Source organism: Haliotis cracherodii, unplaced genomic scaffold, assembly GCF_022045235.1.
Source record: "Haliotis cracherodii isolate W230 unplaced genomic scaffold, xgHalCrac1.p SCAF_4, whole genome shotgun sequence".
Taxonomy (NCBI): domain Eukaryota; kingdom Metazoa; phylum Mollusca; class Gastropoda; order Lepetellida; family Haliotidae; genus Haliotis; species Haliotis cracherodii.
The window spans coordinates 5,112,470-5,135,156 of NW_027266297.1; the positions used below are offsets into that span (position 1 = coordinate 5,112,470).

A 22,687-nucleotide genomic window follows, 5' to 3' on the forward strand; every position below is an offset into this window, starting at 1 on the left:
AACGGTTTGTATACACTACCTTCCGCCACCACCCGTAAATGCATACGGCCTCTTTGCAGTATAGTTGTTATTTATAACCAACGAATCAAGTCACGCCCTGGTTTCATTCGTGACTAACTCGTGTTATTCCGAGACAAGCCGAATGGGGACTCGTGCATATTTGCGATTAGGTTCCGTCTTAGCGCAAAGGGGCATAGCCAAAAGAATTTTCTACTCATTGCGTAATGATTCACGTATATTTCCCCCGTATATCGTGTTTATTCCAGATGCTATTGAAAACACATCGGAAGTGGCAGTATTATGCAGTATGATGAAACACATTTATCTATATCTTGGGTATATATTTAAGTGCAAGACATATGTAAAATCCAAACTTATTCCTAGGGGATTCTTTGACCGAAGTACTTAAAATCATACGCGCATTCTGATTGGTTTTATTGTTTTCATATACAACATTCATCGATAGGGGCACCAGTTGAGCGCGGGGGACACCAGAAATGGGCTTGCACCCACATATTCTAATGAACTCACGCAAAGTAAAAGTGAATTAAGAATATGTTATTTTCCCCTAACCTCGAAGGATGTACACTATCAGTTATGGTGTCTGTAGTTGCCGTATACGGTGTCAAATGAGGTTAGCAGAGAAATATTGGGCGAGGCGTGAGTATCATGGATGGACCTCTGTGTCAAAACCACAAGCATGGCGAGCCACTCCACCATGTCGCTTAAGATATTATGTTTGTGCCAAAGCTGGGCATCCACTGACAATGTGTTGGACAATCTCCTTAAATTAATTGCATATTCAACATTTCATATTTATATTTTGATGCAAAATCACACATTGACCGTTTCTAGTGGGAAGTGACTGGTCTTGAGCCACAAACAGAAAGCCTCCTGTTTCACTTCTCAGGCCAGCTGACTTCACCCAAGCGATGGACTCCCCAACACACTGCACATAAACTCTATGCAGTTGTCGTTTAGAGAGCCTCTCCTTGAAAAACTGAGTCTAGACCGATTTGATATGACACTTCGCTTGGTTGATACTCATTTCTGTGCTGTCCAGCCATCAACACAATCAACACTGACATTGAGAGTATGTCCCATATACTTGGCTCGTTTAAGAAAACTGTGGAATGCCTTGTTTTCATCATGAGTCTTGACATGCTTCTTATAATATTATTATGCGAGGTCCGCATATTTGCCATGTTTTTCCTCAATCTTGTCAATCACAATTGTGTCAAAGGAGACAAAAAATTCAATGATATAAATGATTTCATTGGATTTATGAAAAAGGACAAGATCAGGTTTGTTGGCCTGGATACGTCTGAGGCTCTAAATGGGGCTATTCCAAAGAATTGTGTATTGGTAATTTTCCATGACGCCCTCTACATATTCCGGGGCGTACCATGGGTGGACCTCTGTGTCAAGACCACAAGCATGGCGAAGACGGTAACAAAATGATCGAGCTACACCATTATGTCGATTGAGATACTGTGTTTGAGCCAAAGCTTGGCATCCACTGACAATGTGTTGGACAGTCTCATTAAATTCATTACATAATCTACAATTATTATTGATTAATGTAATCAATAAAGGAAGCAATTCAACCAACAAATCATACACAAGCTGAGTTTTTAAGGTATCATTTTCAGTCCTAACATGCCATTCTAATCTAACACCCAATATAAGGTAGTTACTACAAATGAAAAGTATAGATTATTTTTTTAATGGGGTCTTTATGACAAAGAAGCATTTCCGAAAACCGGTTTGCAAACATCAGAAAGCTATGATTATTTCGCCGAATTTGTGTGGTAAAGGTCACTGTGAAGCTATGGGCGAGATCGTTCAAGCTGTTGGTTAAGACGTTGCACAGACAGTGAACTTCTGATGAAGTGACATCAAAGTCAAGTCTGTCGATGGCGCCGCCGCGAGTCACAATCTCATCATCACTCCCTGGATTAGAGTCACTCCATAGAGGGAGCCACTGAAAGATGCGTGCGCAGCCAAGCTTGGATCAAAACCGCGTATCGAAATTCAAATTATGCGAGAAATAACATGTTTTCTGAGATGCTGAAGAAAACGGATGTTTAAGATAAATGGTTGCCCAACACGCTAGAGAAACTCCCATCGGCAACCAGCTATCGATTGCATGATTTCATATGATTCAGTCACTAGGCCGTGTTCCAGGAACGCGTGTCATGGAGACTGGAGCAATGGTTGCTGGGTGGCCTGCGTCAAGGTGGGACATGGGGTACAAACAATGTGAGGTGATAGGCTTATGGTGATGATGATAATGATGATGATGATGATGTTGATGATGATGGAAGACAATGGGTTGTGATAATGGTAGAAGATGGTTGGTGGTGATATATAATATGGGGCGTGGTGAGGATGGGACGATGTGGCGTGGTGATGATGTAGAAGATTGAAGGTGATGATGAAAAAGATGGGGCGTGATGATGTAGAAGATGGGGCGTGGTGATGATGTAGAAGATTGGGCGTGGTGATGATGTAGAAGATGGGGCGTGGTGATTATGTAGAATATGGGGCGTGGTGATGTAGAAGATAGGGCGTGGTGATGATGTAGAAGATGGGGCGTGGTGATGATGTAGAAGATGGGGCGTGGTGATTATGTAGAAGATGGGGTGTGGTGATGATGTAGAATATGGGGCGTGGTGTTGATGTAGAAGATGGGGCGTGATGATGATGTAGAAAATGGGGCGAGGTGATGTAGAAGATGGGGCGTGGTGATAATGTAGAATATGGGGCGTGGTGATGATGTAGAAGATGGGGCGAGGTGATGTAGAAGATGGAGCGTGATGATGTAAAAGGTGGGGCGTGGTGATAATGTAGAATATGGGGCGTTGTGATGTCGAATATGGGGCATGGTGATATTGTAGAAGATGGGGCGTGGTGATGATGTAGAAGATGGGACAAGGTGATGTAGAAGATGGGGCGAGGTGATGTAGAAGATGGGGCATGGTGATAATGTAGAATATGGGGCGTGGTGATGATGTAGAAGATGGGACAAGGTGATGTAGAAGATGGGGCGTGGTGATGATGTAGAAGATGGGACAAGGTGATGTAGAAGATGGGGCATGGTGATGATGTAGAAGATGGGACAAGGTGATGTAGAAGATGGGGCATGGTGATAATGTAGAAGATTGGCCGTGGAGATGATGTAGAAGATGGGGCAAGGTGATGTAGAAGATGGGGCATGGTGATGATGTAGAAGATGGGACATGGTGATGATGTAGAGGATGGGGCGAGGTGATGTAGAAGATGGGGCATGGTGATGTAGAGGATGGGGCAAGGTGTTGTAGAAGACAAGGGCGTGGTGATGTAGAAGGCAAGGGCGAGGTGATGTAGAAGACAAGGGCGAGGTGATGTAGAAGACAAGGGCGTGGTGATGTAGAAGGCAAGGGCGTGGTGATGTAGAAGACAAGGGCGTGGTGATGTAGAAGACAAGGGCGTGGTGATGTAGAAGACAAGGGCGTGGTGATGTAGAAGACAAGGGCGAGGTGATGTAGAAGACAAGGGCGTGGTGATGTAGAAGACAAGGGCGTGGTGATGTAGAAGACAAGGGCGAGGTGATGTAGAAGACAAGGGCGTGGTGATGTAGAAGACAAGGGGGAGGTGATGTAGAAGACAAGGGCGTGGTGATGTAGAAGACAAGGGCGTGGTGATGTAGAAGACAAGGGTGAGGTGATGTAGAAGACAAGGGCGTGGTGATGTAGAAGACAAGGGCGAGGTGATGTAGAAGACAAGGGCGTGGTGATGTAGAAGAAAAGGGGGAGGTGATGTAGAAGATAAGGGCGAGGTGATGTAGAAGACAAGGGCGAGGTGATGTAGAAGACAAGGGGGAGGTGATGTAGAAGACAAGGGGGAGGTGATGTAGAAGACAAGGGGGAGGTGATGTAGAAGACAAGGGGGAGGTGATGTAGAAGACAAGGGTGAGGTGATGTAGAAGACAAGGGCGTGGTGATGTAGAAGAAAAGGGGGAGGTGATGTAGAAGACAAGGGGGAGGTGATGTAGAAGACAAGGGGGAGGTGATGTAGAAGACAAGGGGGAGGTGATGTAGAAGACAAGAGGGAAGTGATGTAGAAGACAAGGGCGTGGTGATGTAGAAGACAAGGGGGAGGTGATGTAGAAGACAAGGGGGAGGTGATGTAGAAGACAAGGGGGAGGTGATGTAGAAGACAAGGGCGAGGTGATGTAGAAGACAAGGGGGAGGTGATGTAGAAGACAAGGGCGAGGTGATGTAGAAGACAAGGGCGTGGTGATGTAGAAGACAAGGGGGAGGTGATGTAGAAGACAAGGGGGAGGTGATGTAGAAGACAAGGGGGAGGTGATGTAGAAGACAAGGGGGAGGTGATGTAGAAGACAAGGGGGAGGTGATGTAGAAGACAAGGGCGAGGTGATGTAGAAGACAAGGGCGTGGTGATGTAGAAGACAAGAGGGAAGTGATGTAGAAGATTAGATGTAGAAGTTGGGTAATAGGTGATGATGGGTTATGGTGATGAGATTGAATTGTGTCATCGTGTATATACACACTATAAGTATAGCGCGTCAACTTGAAGTGGGAGGAAATCCAAGAAGAACACACATCATGTACGTTGCTTACACGGCGAAACCAATAGAATGGCGAAAGCCTAGAGCATGGTACAACCCACGAATGGAAATACGCAAGACCTAGTGAAACCCAAAAGCATGGTAAAACTCGAGAGTGGAAATACGCAAGACCTAGTGAAACCCAAAAGCATGGTGAAACTCGAGAGTGGAAATACGCAAAACCTAGTGAAACCCAAAAGCATGGTAAAACTCGAGAGTGGAAATACGCAAGATCTAGTGAAAACCAAAAGCATGGTAAAACCCAAGAGCGTGGGGATAACAGGCCAAGGTTCCCGAAGTTACTTATACATGAGAGGGTAGGTTCTTACGCTGCAATTCCATAACAGCACCAGTAAAACCTTCACAGAAATTCGCAGTGTAGGAATCGAACCCAGGTCTTCGGTTGAGTACAAATATAATGAAAGCAATTTAATCGTCATTAGGTCATTTCAACCTTATTGTTATACGCTTGGGAGAATGTTATCGATGTGAAGTCACAGTCAGAACTGCATATGTTACCGCCAGGTTACTAAACTCTGTCTGGTTACAATCATCCCTATGACCCGGACATCTGAGGTGGTGAGGTGAAATGGGGTTTAACGTCGCGCGCGCGTGCGTGCGTGTGTGTGTGTGTGTGTGTGTGTCTGCTTGTACTAGTCCGGACTGATGCCGATTTATAGTGCTAGCACACTGAGATACCATGCCGCAGTTTAACATGAATACCCCACGCAGACACAGTATACTGACTTCAAGCTCTACCATTAGACCACGGGGGCGGTCCCCGGAAATCTGAGGTAGACGAGGTCTCCAGTCGCCTATGCATGGCGACTTAATGAAGCCGGAGGTCAGATTTGGTGACTTGGTTGACTGTGACCTGGATGACGGCCTGGGACTTTGTTCATAATATTTATCACTGGTTTGTCTGGCTCCGATCGATTATTTACAGGCCCCGTCATATCAATAAACACCAATCAAACAAATATACACACTTTCTGAATTATATAAGCATTGGCCGAGTCGTGTCTGGGCAAAGTGCATTGATATATTCGAGGTTAACAGAGAGTCTGAGGAGTTAGTTGCGGTTATCACATCTTCGTGTAGCGGTGCAGTTTGCAGGATGTGATCTAGTTACAGCTTGTTGACAACTCCAATAGAATACAGACCCCTATAAAATAGAAATAATGAAAGACGTAATGCTGTACTCTAAGTCAACAGAAATAATTCCTGAAACATGTCTCCCAACCGACAGTCAATGATTTCCTATAAACGATATTGACATCCTCGCCTTGCAGACGCTGGGAGATTCATAGTGTCCATCTGCCTCGGGTTCGCTACAGTGGGTTAACTCGGGGCTCCCCTCTTACACCATCGAAAAATATGTTGAACTGTTTGGCTAATCAATGCTTAGGCTCACTGGCGCATGATCCTCTTACTAAGGACGGCCAGTTTTTGGTGGGGTGGGTCGGGGAGGGGTGGGGGGAAGGACGGGGAGGGGGAGCGACTACAGGCGTCACAGAGGCGCCCTGGCACGTGCACAGAGTGAAACACTCATCTCGTGTTTCCCGGTCACAAATTAGCCACACCGGCAGATCCATATTATAAATAATGCACGTACATTCAAACAACCACGCTGGGAGCAGACCTAATTTTGATTAATGGAACATGAGACGAGAAAATAAAAGTTATATTTTTTTCATTTGTGAAGCCGGATTGTCGGGAGAAGGCGCGTATCGGCCAATGATACATGGCGAGAATGACTCATGGCAGTTTGTAACTAGAGGTCAGAGTCTGACCTTGTTTTAACCTTCTTAGTCACAAAGACCACACCACAGAATTGAGGACTGTCAGACACGAGTTTCTTCTAGCCCCATTAAACAAATACTTTTTTCAAGTTTTGAGAATCACGCGACAGAAACAAGTTTTTCAAAATAGATAACAATTATGTTCCTATAGTTTCCTATGATATGGTTATCAAGCTAAACACTCGTATGCTATCAACTTAGTTCTGTCTAAGCCTCTCATGGGGTTGTCGTTGATTGGCTATAAATAACATGAAGTTTGATATTTATTCTACTGGGAGCATCTAGACACATGGCAACAATGGTTGTCCGCTTGTAAAATATTGCCAATGTAATGAAGTCAATAAAAACAGATTATGCAAATGGGGAGGATTTTGATGTGTGCTCTGAATTCTTTGACATTTATTTTTTGCTTGTGAATAATCTGCGGCACGTGCACTCGAGAGAATTGATTGAAATGCCAAATAAATCTCATTGAAGTCTTAATGTTCCAAATTAATTTTCCTAACTGCAAGTTTAATGTTCAGGAATGAAAGATGAGTCTACCTGGTTATAGTTTTTGTTGTTGCTTTCTTTGGTTTTATTTTATTGTCATTGTCGTTATGTGACCTCATTGAATCTAATTGTATTTGACATAATGGATTTGACACGAGAGCTTTCTACGTTACTTCCTTCACAGCACTGTCCACTGTCTGCTGTTTCTTGACACAGGATTTTTACGTTACTTCCATCACATAACTGTCCGCTGTCTGCTGTTGCTTGACACAGGATTTCTACCTTACTTCCTTCACATAACTGTCCGCTGTCTGCTGTTGTTTGACACAGTATTTCTACCTTACTTCCATCACATAACTGTCCGCTGTCTGCTGTTGCTTGACACGGGATTTCGACGTTTATGGCGCTGATGGCGGAACATTGCTCGTAATATCAATCACTGGTTTATCATAACCAGTCTATTATTTTAAATGCCGCCATCATATATCTGGAACATTGCCGAATGAGGCCTTAAACAACTAACAAACATATATTTGTCAGATAATCTATTTTCTTATCAAAGTTAAAGCGAAAAACACATTCTTGAGCTATTGACTGCAATATATTTATATATATACACCCAATAAGTTATACCTGGTAGTGTCGACTGTGGCGTATAATTTAGCCAGTATGTGATTTAAATAGTGTTATTGATTGCTACGTTAAGTATAGTCAGTATATCAACCAAGTAATGTACACCTTCTGTTATTGACTGCGATACTTCAGCATGGGTCCACAAGCACAGGCCTTTATGATCCTCATGGTACGCTTCTCTATCCTTTATAAGCCAAATGATTAATATTTTGGGTTATTGATTCAATAGCGTGGACCTATATGTACATTAGCAAACTGGTTCATATCAGATACATTCCGGCTCAGTTGCTTGAAAAATGTGAACGGCCAATGTATTTTATCACCATCTATTGATGTATGTTGCTGTCTTTTTGTTTACATTGACACCCTGGGATTTGTTTGGTTGTTAGTCGGACAGTCTTCCTTTGGGTCTCAGACAGATGTTGATTCTCTGTAGGGTTGTCTGATTTGAAACATTTATGACAGAATGACAGACGTTAGCTGACCAGACATGCCCAGTGGTACTGCTGACAGTGTTGTCTGGGGTCACAAATTAGGAGAATTAAGCGACGCCGCTGGCGGAGAGTAGGTGAATGGGTGCCCGCGTTTGGCAAACTTGACTCCTGGGTTTCTAGGGCTTCGGTTCTGCCACACCGAAACACCAGTTATTAATAATGATGATGATCATGATAATGATGATAATCATAATTTTTATTGGATCTATCCATTTACATGGCCTTACTGAACTTTCCAGACAACCGCTTTCTGCAGGAAATAGGTCCCCGTTGACATCAAATCCTACTTTCGAAAAGAAGTCCTCTTGATCCTGGACTCCCCAATGGCAGATATATCAGTATATTCGCCATTCGTCCGGTATTCTGTCTCGGAGACAGCACGAATACAAAGCATCCGCCTTCTCATCCAAATGACATTATATTGGAACCGCCGTTGGTACCAGAGGCATTCCAATCAAGTGCTGTCCGGATGTAAGTATGCCAATGGCACCATCCGTTGTAATAGTCTGTATGTTAATCTGACCCCAACACCTGCTATCAGACGGGCCACATCCACTGTCCGGGTTCCCTCGTCATTCGAGAACCCTCCACAACGGTAGGTAGATTCGTGCACACATCTGTTGCGGGGGTCTTATCTGTGACTGATATAGGGACCCAGCCAAGATGGACCGTATGGTACCCGCTACTCTATTTGTAGACTGTTAATGAACCCATGATACTGGAATGTACGTTGTGCAGGGGCTGTTAAATGACTCTGTTTAATGTAGATAAGTACAGAGTGAGGGAACTCAAAACGGGGTCTCCGTCGGTCGATATGTTGCAAACCGTCTTTGGCTCTCGTGGCGGTATTTTTTGTTTGTTTGATTGTTAAATTGTTGCTAAACGATGCAGCCATCATGATTCAAACTATACCGCTACTGCCTGTCAATAATCGAGTCTGGACTAGACGAACCAGTGATTGATATTATGAACCACGTTCCACGCAGCCGGGGTACAATGACGTGCAATCAGCGAAGTAACCAACTCGTGTTATTCCGAGACAAGCCGAATAGCGACTCGTGCCCCTTTCGTGGCAATTTTTGCGACCAGGTTCCGTCTTAGCGCAAAGGGGCATAGCTAAAAGAATTGTCTACTCGTTGCGTAATGATTCGCGTATATTTCCCGATATATTATATAATTTCGGATGCAGTTTAAAGCACATCGGGACATGAGGTATTATACAGCATGATTGAACACATATAAATGTATCTTGGGTATATTTTTAGATGCAAGACTTGTAAAATCAAAAATTATTCCTGACGGATTCTTTGACCGAAAAACGTGACGTCATACGCGCATTCTGACTGGTTTGTCGTATTTTCGCACATAGCATTCACCAACAGGGGCACGAGTCTTCTTGCAGATTACGCATAGGGGCGAGTGGTGACGAATGCCCCACTTAATACAAACATGGGTATCCGAAGAACAATTGTAACCCAGAATCCCCGCAAGGGTATTGTACTGATGAACTGGCCATATAGACTCGGATCCTCGGTGTACAGGTCGATTTTAAGTTTTGAGAGTTAAGATTGTCTTAGTGTTAAGTTAGCTTCACGGAACTGTTATTTACCAAGGGCAAGGTTATCTGCCAATAGAGAGCATCAGCAAGTATGTCTGCTTTGCATGTTGTTGGGTCCACTGCCCAACTCGAGCCATCCTGTATTTAACCTGCTTTGACCTATTTTCAGTCATTCCATCAAGGAGGTCATCGAGGGATACCCAAAGGCTGGAAGACCTAAGGTAACACGTGTCACGTTATAATGGAATTACCGCTCTAAAGAGACTACAGTGTTATGGCGGTCATTAAGTCTTATATGTAGATTGAAATGTGCTCTAGATATTGTGCGAAAATGTAAATATCATTTTGGTTTTAAGCAACGACTGGAATCTGAATATCACCGCAACGCTCTTATTTATTACGTTACTACACTGTAACCTGGTTGAGTGACCTAATGGTTTGACTGTGACGTCAATAATGAAACGTTGATGAATTTGAGGGAAATGCTTCCATATATTATTACAGTTCTGTTAAAGAACGGGGCTTCATTAAAATTTTATAAATAAAACTTTCATGCGAAACATGATGAGTGATATGAAGTTGGCAAGGTGTTTGATGGGGTGCTTCCATGAAGTGAAATAATCTAAGATTGATCATTAGATCAAAAACGATCAAGCAACCTGATGCAATTTTCCATGCACGAACGCAAAGGATTTGGCCCCCTCTATCAAGTTCTTAACTGTTCAAATCTTCATAAGATTTATTTTTTAATAAGATATAAAGTGCTGAAATATTTATTTGTTTTTGATTTTGTTAGATATGATTTTGCTGAACTTTACATTTAAAACAGTGACGCTAATTAATTTCGAGGATACATCCCTTCGGATGATCCAATCATCTTATGGAACTTTACAACCAATTCTCAACACCAGTGTTTAACAAGTGCGCCTAGCGAAACAACACAAAAGAAAAAAGAAAAAAAAGGAACAGCGAAACCTTAGATTCCTTATATTCAAACAATTCGATTAAATTATCAATATTATTAAGAAAAGATAATCGCCCTGATTATTGTTCTTGGTTTGTCAGCAACATGGCCATACTCATGGATTCTGTGACATAACTGCATTAGTATTTCAAGGATTCTCAAACTATTCCTATAAAGAAGTCGAACCCGTGTTAAGGGTTTAACGGGCAAACGCTTGGGCTACCCGGCGCCCGTCGACGTGCTCATTCTGAACTCACTCTGAGAACACTCATTCTGAGAACACTCATTCTGAGAACACTCATTCTGAACTCACTCTGAGAACACTCATTCTGAACTCATTCTGAGAACACTCATTCTGAGAACACTCATTCTGAGAACAATCAATCTGAACTCATTCTGAGAACACTCATTCTGAGAACACTCATTCTGAACTCACTCTGAGAACACTCATTCTGAACTCACTCTGAGAACACTCATTCTGAACTCATTCTGAGAACACTCATTCTGAGAACACTCATTCTGAGAACACTCATTCTGGACTCATTCTGAGAACACTCATTCTGAACTCACTCTGAGAACACTCATTCTGTACTCACTCTGAGAACACTCATTCTGAACTCATTCTGAGAACACTCATTCTGAGAACACTCATTCTGAGAACACTCATTCTGAACTCATTCTGAGAACACTCATTCTGAACTCATTCTGAGAACACTCATTCTGAGAACACTCATTCTGAGAACACTCATTCTGAACTCATTCTGAGAACACTCATTCTGTTCGATTGTAATGAGATTAGTTTACATACAATTTTTTTCTGAAATATGGAAGTACATGTATGTACGAATTCCTAATGACAAAATAATTACATGGAAATAAATAATGATATTCATCCCTTAGAAAATTACGATTCAATAACGCACCGAAACGTTGACTGGCAGGCAGTTTATTCCACCTTCCCTTCTCAATTGGTAGTCGATGACACGAGGTTCTAATTGTAACAGGTTCAAATACTGTTACCTGGGTAGTTTTACTAGATAACATTCAACTTCACATGGGTTTTTGAATAATTGATGGAATCTTGCTTTCGGAGACCTCTCTACATTTGAATGTCAGTGCTGAGTAAACTGGTCCTGGGGTCGGGTAATAGCGTGATATGTGAGCCATTCTAGCGCTGGAAAGGTTTTCTCATCCCAGATATTAGTGTTGCCAGTTAGGTCAAAAATGTTCTCAATAAGCAAATTCAGTTATTGGTAGTGTTCTTGAAGTTTTTGAGTTAAAGGTTATAACCAAGGAAAGATAATCCATATCAACCCGTCAATAATGTGGGAAGCGTTTGATTCCAGGAGGTCGTTCCAGTCAAGTGAGGTCTGATGTGAGCGTCCCCCTCCCCATTTCCCATTTTCAGCCAGCGGTGCTGGGAAACAATGAAGGAAGCTGGTATTGATGCAGACTAATCGAGGAACGACACCAGTCGGGAAAAGAAATAATGTTGGAAGGAGGGTTGTGAGAGGTGGAGTAATAAAACCACGATCAATTACGAGCTAAAGCAATCAAATAACGTCCCAGCCCTGTGAAGGGATTGCTGTATTGCATCAGACCGGTGCTCGTCCAGTGATGGCTACAACATATGACGTCACAATGCCCAGATTTGCACGTTCGGGTCTATCTAATTGAAGGATCTCGAGAGATTTGAAACTGCCAAAGCTGACATAGCATTGTGTCAAAGGACACTAATTGAAACCTATAACAGACCATTTATAACATAGCGCACGTGATTCTGTCACCTGGCAGTAGCATGGATGTATAAATGAAACCATCTTAGTTTACATGGAGGTGGAAACGTGGCCAAAGATGTGTACTCCAGACGGTTGGACGTATTGTTGTCAAGTTAGACCTGACTATACAACTCGGAATAATACCTGAGACCTGCATACTTGTACAACGTGGACTCCCAAAGTAGACCCGTATGTACAACACAGAATACCAACTAATGCCAACTTTGACCCGCGTGTACAACACTGAATATCACCTTAGACCCGTATGTACAACACAGAATGTCACCTTAGACCCGCATGTACAACACAGAATGTCACCTTAGACCCGCATGTACAACAGAGGATGTCAACTTAGACCTGCATGTACAACACAGGATGTCACCTTAGACCCGCATGTACAACACAGGATGTCACCTTAGACCCGCATGAACAACACAGGATGTCACCTTAGATCCGCATGTACAACACAGAATATCACCTTAGACCCGCATGTACAACACAGGATGTCATCTAATACCCGCATGTACAAAACAGGATGTCACCTTAGACCAGCATGTACAACATAGGATGTCACCTTAGACCCGCATGTACAACAAAGAATGTCACCTTAGATCCGCATGTACAACAGAGGATGTCAACTTAGACCTGCATGTACAACACAGGATGTCACCTTAGACCCACAAGTGCAACACAGGATGTCACCTTAGACCCGCATGTACAACACAGGATGTCACCTTAGACCCGCATGAACAACACAGAATGTCACCTTAGACCCGCATGTACAACATAGAATGCCACCTTAGACCAGCATGTATAACACTAAATCCCTACCTAGACCCGCATGTACAATACAGAATGTCACCTTAGACCCGCATGTACAACATGGAATGTCGCCTTGGATCCGCATGTACAACACAGGATGACACCTTAGACCAGCATGTACAACACATAATGTCACCTTAGACCCGCATGTAAACACAGGATGTCACCTTAGATCCGCATGTACAACACTGAATATCACCTTAGACCCGCATGTTAACACAGGATGTCACCTAGGACCCGTATGTACAACACAGGATGTTACCTTAGACCCGCATGCACAACATAGAATGTCGCATTAGATCCGCATGTACAACACAGAATGTCACCTTAGACCCGCATGTACAATACAGAATGTCACCTTATACCCGCATGTACAACATAAAATGTCGCATTAGATCCGCATGTACAACACTAAATCCCTACTTAGACCCGCCTGTACAACACAGAATATCACCTTAGACACTACGGTATCACAGCCTGGAATGTCACTGGACCTGTACACTAACCATATTAATAAAAGCAAGCCACGTACATTTATTTGATGTCACAATAATCATTATTTCGTTTCAGCTACCTGAACACACAGGGGGCGCTCGGGTAGCCTAGTGGTTAAAGCGTTCGCTTGTGACGCCGAAGACCCGGGTTCGATTCCCGACATAAGTAAAATGTGTGAAGCCCATTTCTGGTGTCCCCGCCGTGAAATTGCTGGAATGTTGCTGAAAGCTGCGCAAAACCATACACACTCACTCACTGAACAAACAGCTAAATGCACCAATAGTTTCATTTGTCTTTGTATAATTATATCAGTTACAACAATCATGAAAGATTAACGTGCCTTTAAATATCCCCCTAGTCCGATTTGATACCCCAGACCAATAAACATCGACAAAGCAAGAAGGAATTCCGTGCTCCTCCACGCTTACACCAACAAGGGCCGTGTCCCACTGACCAACTTCGCCGAGAATCAGAGCAAGCATCTTAACACCAATGCCACTCTGATCAACCAAATCGGGAGTGTTTAAGATTATTCTGAATATCACTCGAATTGACAACTTGACTCATGCGCCATTCCACATCGTGTAATATATCCAATAGACGTTTTTTTTAAATTAAAATGCTTAATACACTAATTAATAACGTCAGTCACTTGCCGTGGCCGTTATGTGTTGAGTGCATGGACACAAGATGAAATGGGTGTCGAGCGTGGACTGTTACGTGGTGAATCACCAAGGTACATATTACAATTTAATCTCCAATGTGTGGCGTCCCTTTATGATGCTCCGTTACTTGTATTGTCTTTTCCTATTTATAATATCGTCAATCTTGTTTTTTCCAGAAAGTTGGTATTTTAGACGACAAGAGATCGATATGTGGCCGTTTGTATGAGAGGAATGTAACGAATTACAGTTTGCTAGCAAGGAATTGATGCAGTTTGGAGGCGAGTCAGGATAGATTGTAGCCATCGGTTAAACTGGCTCAAGGAACAACCGGGCATGGCTCGGCTAAATCCGTCCAATTCAATACTCCCATCAGTGGTTCCGAGACGTGCAGATTAAAAGCCTATATTCAAACCTCAGAAATTGTTGCGAAATACCCAGACAACCTGTATGAAGTCATGTCCAATGCCCAAACGAGAAACTCAATAGCTACATGCCCATTAAGACACCCATGTTATTGAGAGTTTGATCCATCTCAAGGGGCAGCTGTGCCTTCCTTGCACAGATGCAGAGAGGGAAGCAGTCACATGCACAGCACACGTAAGACCAAGGTAGGAGACATTTTGAGAGGTTACATATCCGTACCTAAGAACACCCGGGTAATTTTTTTACCAATAATGACAGTCACTTGTATAGGACGACATACATTCTTAAGGAACAGGTCAAGCCTTTTCTTGGAATCAGTTGGTATATACAATTATCCCTTGTATAACTATATAAGACAAGGTGGATCTCAAAACTTGGATTAGAACCAAATGCAGGAGGAGCCACAGAGCCACATATGTCCGCTTTAAGCTGTCACCTGGATTAAGATATGTTATTGTAAGTCAACGACGTGGATGTTTCCTTTAAAGGTAAAATGTATAGATAACGAAGAGTATATTCATAAATTATTCAACGTGTTCCCGTGGTGTTAAACCTCTCCGCCAGACGAATGCTCCAGAGTGACATATTCTACCTCTTCTCCCTCCCCTCGTTCCCCCTTTCCTAACCACCATTCAAGATCACGTAACCCCTCGAGATGCAACGAGAACTTATCTGCATAATTGTCAGACGGTTGTCCATCTTGGTCTTCTGGAAAAAATGCCAACTGTAGAGGGATAGACAGCGAGCAGCGTTCCATCACTGCCAGACTTTAGTGGCAAAAAAGAACCTCAACCAATTTTCAGTAATCACTTTCGGAAAATTGCGCGGAATTATAATTGTTGATTCAGACCGCTTTTATCTTGTTTCAATCTAACCACATCAGTAAAGCGTAAAAAAATACGATTGGCTTTCGAGCATTAGGCAATGAGATATTGACCATGTCTTCATTCAACGTCAGTGAGCAACACCAGGTCTATACGAACTAAATAAAATAATAGTATAAGGTCGTATTGGGTCAGAGTTCCCCTTAACTCTTAAATCAGTCAGGGTTAAGCTTTTAACCATTCTGATTGAGGCCCAAGAGATTCACATTATAGCTATAGCATAAAGCGTTGTGAGCTGCAGTTATTAAATATTCGCCACATAACTGAATTGCATAAGCCACCTGTTAGGTAAATAGGGGTTCCACTGCTTTAGATGTGGTTGAGTCAGATCTTTCCCAGCCAGTGATCTGATAAGAGGTTATCGTGTGTTCGCTCATTACCAGTGGTAAATTATCCTGCCTCTCTGTGATGGTATTGCTTTTGACCTTCCTGCACTCATCATTGTCTGGTAATATCGACTATTTGTTCCTTCATTGAGAAGAGATGGTCATACCATATCACACATCGCTCGACCATTTAAGTGTTTAAATGCTTAGTCTAACTCAGTTAATGTTTTTAATATCTTTGATGACAAAATGACATAACGAACATAACGGGGTTCTGTTCTTTGGTTTGGTATGAGTGCCATAATGGATCCATGTTAGCAATAGAGTACTAGCATTGAAGGGCATGGGTACGAGATTGATGGACAGGATATGGTGATTGGCTGTGCCCAATGGGAGCTCGGGTTTCATACAGATATGTGTACACAGACCTTTCTTGCAGCATGGGGCTAATTGTTCGGTTGCAGATTCTTCATCAAATATTGAACGATCTGCCCTTGCAGGAGAGGTGTGAGGTGGACGCCCCGACGGCACTACATCAAAGATGGAAGTCTCTTGCAGTCACTTCCACTTTGGCATCCCCACTGTGATGCTCTGCCATTTCTCTGTCACTTAGGCTGCGTCGACAGCGTGCAGGCGAGAACAAACACCCAAGCTCCACTTCCATTCAGTCAGGTTAAAAGTTACAAGCTCATCTGAAATGTCTTCAAGTTTATTAGCTCAATTGGCACTTGGTAACCATATTACACTTTGAAGCCCTACAAATCCGAGATCAGAGGTCAGTTAGGCCTCCGAAGGATGCTTAGAATAATGTGCTTTTAAATATACATCGTGATTCAAAATCGATAGTTTGTATTAACGGGATATGCACTATCCAGGTTTCACTGTGCAGGGAGTCCTCATTAACAACCTCGTAAATGCAACACGTCAATGTCAGGGGATAAACAGTCTCTACTATTTACCCAAACAGATTCCATTGGGCGTATAAGCCAAAATGATGGTGAAAATGAAATGTAAGGACCGCTTTTACTCATGTCAGGTGATGAGTGAGTGAGTATGGTTTTACGCCGCTTTTAGCAATATTTCAGCAATATCACGGCGGGGGACACCAGAACTGGGCTTCACACGTTGTACCCATTTCGGGATTGGAACCCGGGTCTTCGGCGTGACGAGCGAACGCTTGAACCACCAGGCTACCCGACCGCCCTCAGCCATTTAAGAACTTGCGGCCTGGTGACAAACTTCAGTTGGCAACTCACACATGGAACCTTAAATCCTTTGGTGTCCGAACCTTCGAAGTAACTGCTGCAAAGAAATGGAATGATCTTCCAACTGTCCTCAGAACAGCTTCAGCACTTGATATTTTTGAAGTCAAGACATTTTTTGATACCTGGTCTTTTAACTCTGACGTACATATGTATGTGTTGTCAGCGCTTTGAGCGTGCTTTGGTGCGTTGAAGTGAGCGCATTATAAAAATTATTTTATCATTAAATATCCTGTATTGAGATATAGATTTAGCAAGCCTTAGCGATTACACACGCGTGGTGACCTCTTTATCATATAACGTCATTCTTATATTCTGTCGGCGAACAAACAGCTGCCATCTCTCACAAACGGTACCTAAACATGTTCCGTTTTCCTGCAATGTGCGCATTAATATATCTGTTGCATCAAAGGTCAGTGATTTGTCAGTTGGGCAGTCAATAGTGTTCCAACTAAAACCTGTTTTTAAACATAGGCATAACTAGATATAAGCAAACTAACAATAACCTACACATATGGTTTCTACTTGTCTTTTGCGGCTATTCATCAGTCAACCCGCTAGAGTTATTTCCCTTTATTAAAAGCTACCATCGCAAATAAGTTCCCGACAGCGCATTATTATCATAACGTCCAGTACCACACGTACGTTCATAACATATCAAGTCATCGTGATATACTAAGCGCCTGGCAGCACATTATCACGATATATAAGATACGCGATAAATCGCAAAGAACTATGAAGAAGGAAGTGTGGTTTAGGAAAAGCTGTTCTACCATGCCCTCATTCCTGGAGATCGCATCCAAAAGCGAAGGAAAGCGGTACTGGGAGAAACGATACAGGTAATCGATGCAGGAAATACCCTCCTGTGCATAAAATGGACTTGTCCGACATTGCCGAGGTCGGATTCTATTGAGGGAGTTATCATTATTAAAATACGGGTTAATATTTTAAAAACTTACATTTTATCATCATCCTCAAAGAGTCTGTTAAGAGTGTTGGTATCTTGTAAAAGAAACAAACGACTCGTGGTCCTTGTTTATCTTACAGTAAAACACTGCAGAGACAAAATACCACTCGGGGCTGCGCCGATCATGGCTTATTCTCTCTGCAGTGTTTTATTGTACCATAAACAACGTCCACGAGTCGTATACGTCTTAAATCTCCCAGTAACTGTTTACATATGAAACTCAACACATAGACCCATATACATATATACGTCTTTGCTCAATGGACATGCCCTCGTAACGTAGCGCCTCTTAACGCCTCTTACCATAGCTGCCCTGGACGTCCTGGGGTGATCTAGAATGAGCCATATCTTGGTCTGCCAGTAGGTCCAGCCCGTGAGGGCCTTCAGGTCTACGTTCACCTGTTCCTTCCTGAGGGAATTGTTGAACGAGTCGAGTATTCTCTGGTTCTCTATGTAGGAGCGGTAGTGACGCCAGCAGCAAGCTCGGATCTCATATTCGTTCACCTGCCAGAAGTCCAGTTCGCGCTTCACCACAGCTCCACACACCTCCAAGGGCACGTGCAGCTCACCTGGAACAGACAAGAACGATGTACGTTTGAGGGCTGAGTGGTGTGTATGTGTGTGTGTGTGTGTGTGTGTGTGTGTGCGTGCGCGTGTGCGTTTAGTTTCTGTGTGTGTGTTTTAGTGTTGGTGTGTATGTCGGCTGGGGAGTTTGGCCTGGTGTAGTGTGGTGTGATGCTGAGACCCTTGCTAAAATAAGAATACTTTTCAAGACAGAATTACTTTCTCTGAAAGTGGGAGCAGAAATATTTTTAGATTGGCCGCAAAAATATGAAAAGGTCGACCCCATATAATTTGAATCAAAAACGTTTACGATCGTGTATATTTCGTTGAACAAACGATAAACCATTAATCAGTTGATCCTGCGCTGGTGTACCGTTATTCGTGGGACTAGCACAGCCATTAGATGCCGATAACGACGTATCCTTCTTGTTGGTTCGCCACATTAATCATACAATAACCTAACATAGAAGATTCTATTATTACAGACTTCAACATACATCACAAATAATTTAGTCAATGATATACCATTACGATGCCCAATGAAATCCTCCGAAATCATATGTAATAATGAAGCATGACAACTATGCCGAGTATGGTGTTCGACGTTTACTTCGACATGGAGATTCTTTATTGTAGAGAAATATGATTGCAATGAAAATGGCGATATTTCATCCATCCCACTTTATTCCCACAAAGTTTCATCGAGAAGTTTGGGCGTCAGATTCATTCTCTTCGCAGATGAGGAGTGTTTTTTAACTTCTGGGCAATTGCAGCGCCGGCATCTACTCCTTGGATGCCCCTAGTGTTTCAATTGCATTTCGGATAAGTTATGAACTATTTTTTTTTAAATCAAAGACGGCCCAAGGGTACATCTTGCAATTTGCCTCGGAGGCTTGCAACACTTTGAGAATGTCTTCATCCGCTATTACATGAAAGAGAACTATTTCCTATACGGTCGATGGATTCTTAAAGGTCCACTTAACAGGGTCCTTGAACTCTGCGTGCAAAGGGTTCTGCTGAAATAGAAAGCTTTACTGAGTCGTTTCGCGGACACCTGGTGTCATCATCATCATCATTATTCATGGGTTAATGTGTTTCATCACAGAGTTGGGGAAGGAGGCATTTACAGTGAAAAGTTAAACATCGGTCTGTTTCAAGGAAAATATGGCTTACTGCAGGTAACTGGAATACGGGTAACATAACTCCAAGTAACAGAAATATTGACAATGTTAGTCCAGGTGACAGAAATAAGGGTAATATAACTCCAGGCAACAGAAATGCGGGTAATATAACTCCTGGTAACAGAAATATGGGTAATATAACTCCACGTAACAGAAATAAGGGTAATATAACTCCTGGTAACAGAAATATGAGTAATATAACTCCAGGTAGCAGAAATATGGGTGATATAACTCCAGGTAACAGAAATACGGGTAATATAACTCCAGGTAACAGAAATATGAGTAATATAACTGCAGGTAACAGAAATATGGGTGATATAACTCCAGGTAGCAGAAATACGGGTAATAATGATTCCAGGTAACAGAAATATGAGTAATATAACTGCAGGTAACAGACATATGGGTGATATAACTCCAGGTAGCAAAAATACGGGTAATAATAACTCCAGGTAACAGAAATACGGGTAATATGACTCCAGGTAGCAGACATATGGGTAGTATAACTCCACGTAACAGAAATACGGGTAATATAACTCCAGGTAACAGACATACGGGTAATATAACTTCAGGTAGCAGAAATACGGGTAACTCCAACAGTACACCCTATAAACGCAAATCTAACACCTTAACAACCCAGAATATGAAGTGGCCGTTCCATAACGTTGTACTGATTTCGACATGTTTGTTAGAATTATCCTTCTACGTTAAAGCAAATCAACATTAGCAAAGAGATAATTTCAACTTAATTAATTAATAAATGTTTAAAACGTCACATGTAAGATATGCATGTGGATATAACGATTTCAACGACAGCATACATCTACACGTGAAAGACATTCACATGACATGATTTGTTTTGGTTGTTGTTTAACGCCGCACTATTCCAGCTATATGAAGGCGGTCTGTAAATAATTGAGTCTGGACCAGACAATCCAGTGATTAATACCATGAGCATCGATCCACGCCATTGGGATCGATGACATGCATCAACGTGCCTGACCACCCGATCCCGTTAGTCGCCTTTTACGGCAAGCATGGTTTGCTGAAGACCAATTCTACCACGGATCTCACATGACATGAATACCCTCTACATATTGCTTTAAAAAATATTCAAAGTGATAAAAAACAAATATTAAAAACACCCGTTTGTGATCATGTGCAGCGCTGACCTACAAAATCGTTTTCAAGTTGTCATGTAGCCGACATGTGAAGATTATAATCTTGACGGCGGCCTTGACATTGGATAAAAACGAATTATCTGTCAAGAATTGATGAAGAGGTTAATAATTCATGGTCGATGATTAAACATTTCCCTGTAACCAAGTCAACTGAAATGGATATTCCCACCTTGTTGGTAATATCGTCTCTTGTGACCTTGTTCTCTGATTGAAATGTGCTAAGCTACCGTAAACAACGTTGCCATCACATCACGTTACATTGATTGGCAACAAACTTGTTTGGAACTTCCCATTACTTCAGAATTTCAAAATCAACCATGTACATGATTGAAAATGTCAAACGTCTCAGGTACATGATTGTTACAATCTCTGAATAATCCAAGAAATATGTCGTAGGTTATTTTACCACAGTAGCATGCCGTCTTCCTATAACAGCGACGCTGACATTTGTGTGAGTACGACATGTTATTTATCCATCCGAACTGTAGATTTCTTGTTGACTAAGAAACATCATGGAAACTACCCGGCCTACATCGTGTTTAGTAACCTCGATCTAATAACATCTACTATTTTAATCTATGGCATTGAACTGCCTCAGCTGATATATCCGTAGAGTGGCGAACAGTGTAATTCCTACTGACGTCTCCTGGGACGACATTTCAATCTGTATTCAATATACCAAGGACATCACAATATGGAAGAGTCCAGGAAATCAAGATACACTGTATGGCACATTCTGAGAGTCACCTTGTGCTAAGTAGCCAACGCATTTCCTCATCGCAGACATTCAGGCGCCGTCGAAAGCGTCAGTATTCTTCTGGCAAACACAATAAGCAAACTGTTTTACACACTGTGAATATACAATTATTCGTTTACATATGAATGAAACAATACTTATCCGGAGATGACACATCCTCTCGACTCAGTGCAAGGTTATGGAACAAATACCCAATATCTTAGGTTCGCTTCATAAAGGACCCTAATCGACAATTGCATCTATGTCAAAATTGTTCCGTTAAATGCAAACACAAGGAATTTTCAAATAATTCTTCCTAACGTAATAATATTTTGAAGAGAAAGTTGGGCTTGAACGCCGCATTTAACAGTTTTCCAGTTATATCACGGCGTGTCAGCTTAATGTGGGAGGAAAGCCCGAAGTGATGCAGGTCTCAGACGTTTACCACTTAGGTGAAACTCACGAGCACGGGTATAGTGCTGACAAACCTAGAAACATAATCGAACCCACAATCATAGGTTTGTGGCGTGCCCAAGGGACGCAACTCTGCACAGCAAATCGCGGCGCCTTAGACGACTGGGCCAACCGCGCCCCATATTTTGAAGTAATACCACCTCACCATCAAAAGGTGTTAAAATAGTAAAGCACGTATGTCTTTTTTGGAGACACATCCATGTGTTTTCTGTGAAAGGAGTCACCAATCACATTCTTCTGAACATCCAGCATGTTCAACGAATATTTTGTTGCATTGTTCTGGAACAATTCTATTTTGTTTATATATCAAATGATCGCTGTCCCTCGGCGAAATCTATGCCCAATATAACCTCTCTGTTTTAAGATGGTAAACGTGT

The 22,687-nt window shown here is 42.4% G+C and overlaps 1 protein-coding gene across 1 annotated transcript in view; it reads right to left on the reverse strand.

Annotated features, from left to right (window-relative positions):
* The window catches only part of LOC139479105 (potassium voltage-gated channel protein Shaw-like), a 94,110-nt gene that overhangs the window by 5,361 nt on the left and 66,062 nt on the right, over positions 1-22,687 (reverse strand). Inside the window, exon 2 of the mRNA XM_071261871.1 lies at positions 18,481-18,746. Within this exon, the coding sequence (XP_071117972.1) occupies positions 18,481-18,746 (266 nt within the window). The remainder of the gene's footprint in view (positions 1-18,480; positions 18,747-22,687) is intronic.